Source organism: Amaranthus tricolor, chromosome 11, assembly GCF_026212465.1.
Source record: "Amaranthus tricolor cultivar Red isolate AtriRed21 chromosome 11, ASM2621246v1, whole genome shotgun sequence".
Taxonomy (NCBI): domain Eukaryota; kingdom Viridiplantae; phylum Streptophyta; class Magnoliopsida; order Caryophyllales; family Amaranthaceae; genus Amaranthus; species Amaranthus tricolor.
This window is the reverse complement of record NC_080057.1, coordinates 1,177,611-1,182,656: the sequence shown is the minus strand read 5'-3', so window position 1 is coordinate 1,182,656 and position 5,046 is coordinate 1,177,611. Positions and strand designations below refer to the sequence as shown.

General features: G+C 35.9%; 1 protein-coding gene across 2 annotated transcripts; it reads left to right on the top strand.

Moving 5' to 3' along the window:
• Positions 1-80: 80 nt before the first annotated feature.
• On the top strand, positions 81-4,732 carry LOC130827281 (glycosyltransferase BC10). 2 transcript variants are annotated; one of them, XM_057692948.1, is made up of 2 exons: positions 81-1,744; positions 3,556-4,732. In XM_057692948.1, exon 1 carries the CDS (start codon positions 650-652, stop codon positions 1,721-1,723), a length of 1,074 nt encoding a protein of 357 aa, XP_057548931.1. In that variant the 5' UTR covers positions 81-649; the 3' UTR covers positions 1,724-1,744; positions 3,556-4,732. The 2 variants fall into 2 exon arrangements, with proteins under 2 accessions (XP_057548931.1, XP_057548932.1); XM_057692949.1 differs by having other exon boundaries at positions 3,541-4,732.
• The last annotated feature ends 314 nt before the right edge of the window (positions 4,733-5,046 follow it).

The window sequence follows — 5,046 nt, the reverse complement described above, 5'->3', positions numbered from 1 at the left end:
ATTAAATTTCTATGTTGGGTTTTTTTGTCAACCAAATACAATTTATATCACGTTCTTCAGATAAAATTTTGAAATCGAATCCCACTTAATCCTTTTCAATTCTTTAATAAAAAATTACAATCTATTAGCTCTAGAAATTAACAATTTCAAAGGGTACAAAATGCAACCAAATGACTTCCCAAGGGATACCTAACACATCTACAACACAATAAAATTTTGTTTCCAAGGGTTAAATTTTGAGAAATTGGAACAAACATAACCTAATTTTTGGGGAAAAAATGACGAAATAAAGGCAGGTTTGGTCCAAAAGATGCAGCCCCATTAATACACTTGATGATCTCATCTACTCCCTCCATCAAAATCTATCTTCTCCATCACTCCCTCCACCTTCTTCAACCATTTTTCTTCCTTTTGCAGACAACCAAACACCCCCTATTTCTCCCTCCTTTATCTTTTTCACTCTCACTCAAATTTATTCGACAAACCCTAAAACCCCCACTTTAATTTCATCGAAGATTTCCCAAATCTTCAAACAAATGAATCAAAGATCATAAGTTTATCAAATGAAATCGTTAATTCTTTTCAAATTTTAAATCTTTTCTTAAAGCCCATCAAAAAGATCCAATATTTTCTTCTAAATTTTTCTCAAATGATCAGAATGTTGCAGTCTCACTACATTTTAATCTTTTCTCTCCTATTTTCTCTTCCCATAATTTTCTTCTTTGCTCCTCATTTTATTTCCCCTCATCCTAGACAACTACCAATTCCTCTTCCTGATGAACTCGATGATCTTTCCCTTTTTAATCATGCTGTTTCCTCTTCAATTTCATCTAAAAAAGCTTTCACCTTTGCCAAATTAGGGTCTCATAACCCTACTTTAAAGATTGCCTTTCTATTTCTTACCAATACTGATCTTTTCTTTGCACCTTTGTGGGACCAATTCTTCAATTCTACTTCATCAAAATTCTACAACATCTACATTCATGCTGATCCAGATTCTCACATCAAAGACCCAGGTGGGATTTTTAAAGGAAAATTTATCCCAAGTAAGCATACTGAAAGATCTTCTGCTACTTTAATTTCTGCTGCTAAGAGATTAATGGCTACTGCAATTTTAGATGATCCATTAAATTTTTACTTTGCTTTGGTTTCTCAATCTTGTATACCATTGCATTCCTTTGATTATGTGTATAAAACCCTCATGGGTAGTAGTAGTAATGGTTTCGGATTTCACCGCGAAAGGCATAAAAGTTTTATTGAGATTCTTGATCATGAAAGTACTCTTCCTTCAAGGTATGTTGCTAGAGGGAAGAATGTGATGATGCCTGAAGTTCCCTTTGAGGAATTCAGAGTTGGGTCTCAGTTTTTTGTGTTGAATAAGAAGCATGCTTTAATGGTTTTAAAAGATAGAAAATTGTGGAGGAAATTTAGACTTCCATGCTTTAAGATTGAATCATGTTATCCTGAAGAGCATTATTTCCCTACATTGTTGTCAATGCAAGATCTTAATGGATGTACTAAGTATACTGTTACAAGGGTGAATTGGACTGAATCTGTTAATGGACACCCCCATATGTATAGCCCACCAGATGTGTTTCCTGAGCTGATCTATACTCTCAGGCAGTCTAATTATAGCCATGATTACTTGTTTGCGAGGAAGTTTTCACCGGATTCTTTGAAGCCTTTGATGGATATGGCTGATAGTGTTATCTTCAATGACTGAATATTTTGCTTGTAGTTTGTGGTGAGTGATGATCTCTTTACTTGGTTCCCTGCATTTTTCGTTCTTTCATGTGTTAATATTTGATCTGGTGTGTTATAATAGCTTCATTGGTGATGTTTATGTGTGAGGATTGAATGAGAATTGCAGGATTGGATTGGATTGATATGATACTACTATTGCAGATTGCATTTAAAAAATTTGAATTTTGGGTTCGATCTGATTACTAGGAATGAGATTTAGTGTTTGATTGAGACTGAATGTGTATTATTTTGAAACAAAAATGAACATTGTATCTTTATGTAGGTCTTAGGATGCCTTTCTATTAGATTGAAGTAAGTGTATACTAGATTTATGTCATTGGCACATTGTTATAGTCTAGTTCAATGAGGTTTCTTTTGCTGTGGCTTTGAAGTTGAGTGGTGATCTTTGCTATTAGAATGTGATCATGTCTAGAAGAAAGGTGTTGCTTAGATTGTGTTCAGAAGTATGAAGTTCATAAGTCCTAAGTTCTCGATTTCACAAAGTTGCTTGCTTATTGTGAATTGTGATCTTATTATTATGAGCTTAAACTAGTATGCGTAGTCTCTAAATGACTACAAATTGGCTCGACTTTTTTACTACTTTTGTGCCCGCAAGCTGACTTAAAAATGACATATTCTTCCCTCTTTCTAGATTGCTAGAGCAGTCAATTTTATCCCCAGTCCCATGTTTTTCTCACTTTTCACTATCCATTTGCCAAAGGTAAAGTGCAGCCTCTTGGAGTTTTCGTATTTGCCGATTCATTGTTAGCTTGCACTTTGAAACTTTACTGCTCACGTGGATTTGAGTTGCTCTATACTGCAGTATCTTTTTTACGACTATGTTCCAAAGTTAACCTCTTACCCGCTTTGTAAAGTGTACTTAAGTACCTTATCAAGTGGAATCGTACTAGATTTGTATCAATTTTATGTTCGAGATTTTAAGGTTTTTGGTTTCCGAGACTATGAAGAAGCACTGGGACAGGCGATTGTTTTGTAATTAGTTTAAAATATGGAGATCATTATGAGAATTCGATCACGGAACTTGTTGAACTCGTTTGGTAACGTTGATGGCTAATTGACGACCACATCTGGCTGTGCTAATTTTCTGTTGGTTACTGTAGATTATAATTCTAGAGATTGCTTGTCATCTGTTTCAATTATTAGTCAAATAGTGCTTAGTCACGAATGATGACGAATTAGCGATAGCTGTATTTAGAACATAAAGGGAACATAGTGGTCCATTACATGTTAACAAGACACAAATTTTCTGTCTTCATCCATCCCAACTATTCACTTCCTTTCTAATATTATTTGAGCTACAATTTCTGACCACATTTTCTTCCCGTCTCTCGTTTTACAGGGCTCTCTCTACCTATGGGTTTAATTTGATTGCGTGCGTTTCTCCTGCCCTCTCCATTGAGGGGGTACGGATGTGATCTATCAGCTACCTCTCCCCCCGGGGCCCCGAGACCTTGACTTTGTGCAGGATAATGACCATGACCATTTTTCTTCCCATTTTTTAGAAGAAGCATTACTTAACTTGATGGTTTTGTTCTTTTCACCTGAATTGCCCTATTTGAAGTCATTGATCCGCGTACGGATCAAACTTACTTTAGTTATGATTTGAACTTATTTGAAGCTATTATAGCCCTTTCCAAATCCCTATATGAAATGTATTAAACCTTTTTGTTTTTATTAGAACTTATACTTTAAGGTGAATTCAGTAAACCAACATGCACATGCTTTCATAACTTTTGTTGTTCTTGTTGATGTCTATATTTCCTTAACAAGTTTTAGGCTTATCATTTTCAGGTATTTAATTTCTTTTCGCTCGAAGTAGGAGAGAATTTGTTGAAGCAAACTTTCCTATGAAGCGTTCCCTCGAGCCTTCTGTTGCAAACTACCTTAAAGTCGGTCAAACTCTAAAACCGCCTGCCAACATTCAAATAAAACTGCAGTATGTTGGTTGAGAACTCTCTTCAATTGTACCATACCACGACTGTCGGAGCTAGTTTGATGTACTTTTGTTAGCATTGCTAGTTTATTATGTACATATATATGCCTTTGTACCATATCATATCAAGTACAAGTAGCATGATTATATGATGAGGACGAACGGGGTTATCGAGCTTTGTTGATATGTATTCGGATTTGAACTCCCCTTGCTCATCAATAAAGGGTTAGAGTCTATTTCATTTTTTTATTTTTATCGGGAAATGGCTAGAGAATCCTATTGTAGATCGTGAGAATCGAATTTCTATCACAAGGATAAAAGCGAAAGCAAAATCAGATTCTCTGGTGTCTATCATCCTATTTAGGGCTGTAAAAACGGGTTAAAAGGTCGGAAACAGGTCGGTCAAAAACAGGTTCGGTAAAAAACGGTCGGTCAAAAGCAGGTCGTATAAGTCTTTCGGTACCGGTCGGTATCGGTCGGTTTATTCGGTATCCGGTCGAATCCGGTTTTTTTCCTTGGCGGGTGTCGGTCGGTATGGGTCCGGTATTTATCGGTCCGGTCATTACCGGAAACAGGTCACATTCGGTCGGTCAAAAACGGTTTTTTGCAGGTCGTAATCGGTATACAGATCATAACCGGGCGGTCAAAATCGGTAATCGGTCGGTCACAATCGATATGCGGGTCAGAATCGGTTGGTCACAATCGGTCGGTTTTGGTCGGTATCGGTTCAGTTCAATTTAGTTGAACCGGGATTCAGTTCTGTTCAGTTCAGTTTTGGTTGGTATCGGTTCGATTCAATTCAGTTAAACCGATATTCCGGTTAATTTGGTTGATATCGGTTCAGTTCAATTCATTTAAACCATGATTTAATTCAGTTCAATTATGTTCCAATTATTCTGTTCCAATTTGGTAAAAAATCGCATCGTGTTGCCTCATAATGTCATTGATCATGCGTTTATCCATGATGGGAATGATATATAGAAGGTGGAACCTCACATCAAGTTTTATAGATGTCGTTAGGTTATGAGTTTTATGACATCAAATTCAACTAATCAACTCCGTCTAAGTTAATTAATAGATCATAACATGTTAATTGATCGACTTGACCCTTGTTAGCCCATGGGTGTGTTATTTTAAGCTAATGTGATCAATCTATCTAATCAATCTAGCTGCCAGCGATCTAAGTTAATTGATTGGTTTTTCATTCTATTTCGTCCTATCTAAGTCAATCATGACAAGTTAACATGTAAATCCATCTACGTTGATATGTTTGATTTTAAATGAGGTTTTCGAAAACTAATCAACTCGATTTAAGTTAATTAATTTATTTGATCATAAGTCTAATTTTT

What these genes read in the sequence shown, in the direction of transcription:
- LOC130827281 (XM_057692948.1), top strand. Translation starts at nt 650, where the DNA reads ATGATCAGAATGTTGCAGTCTCACTACATTTTAATCTTTTCTCTCCTA.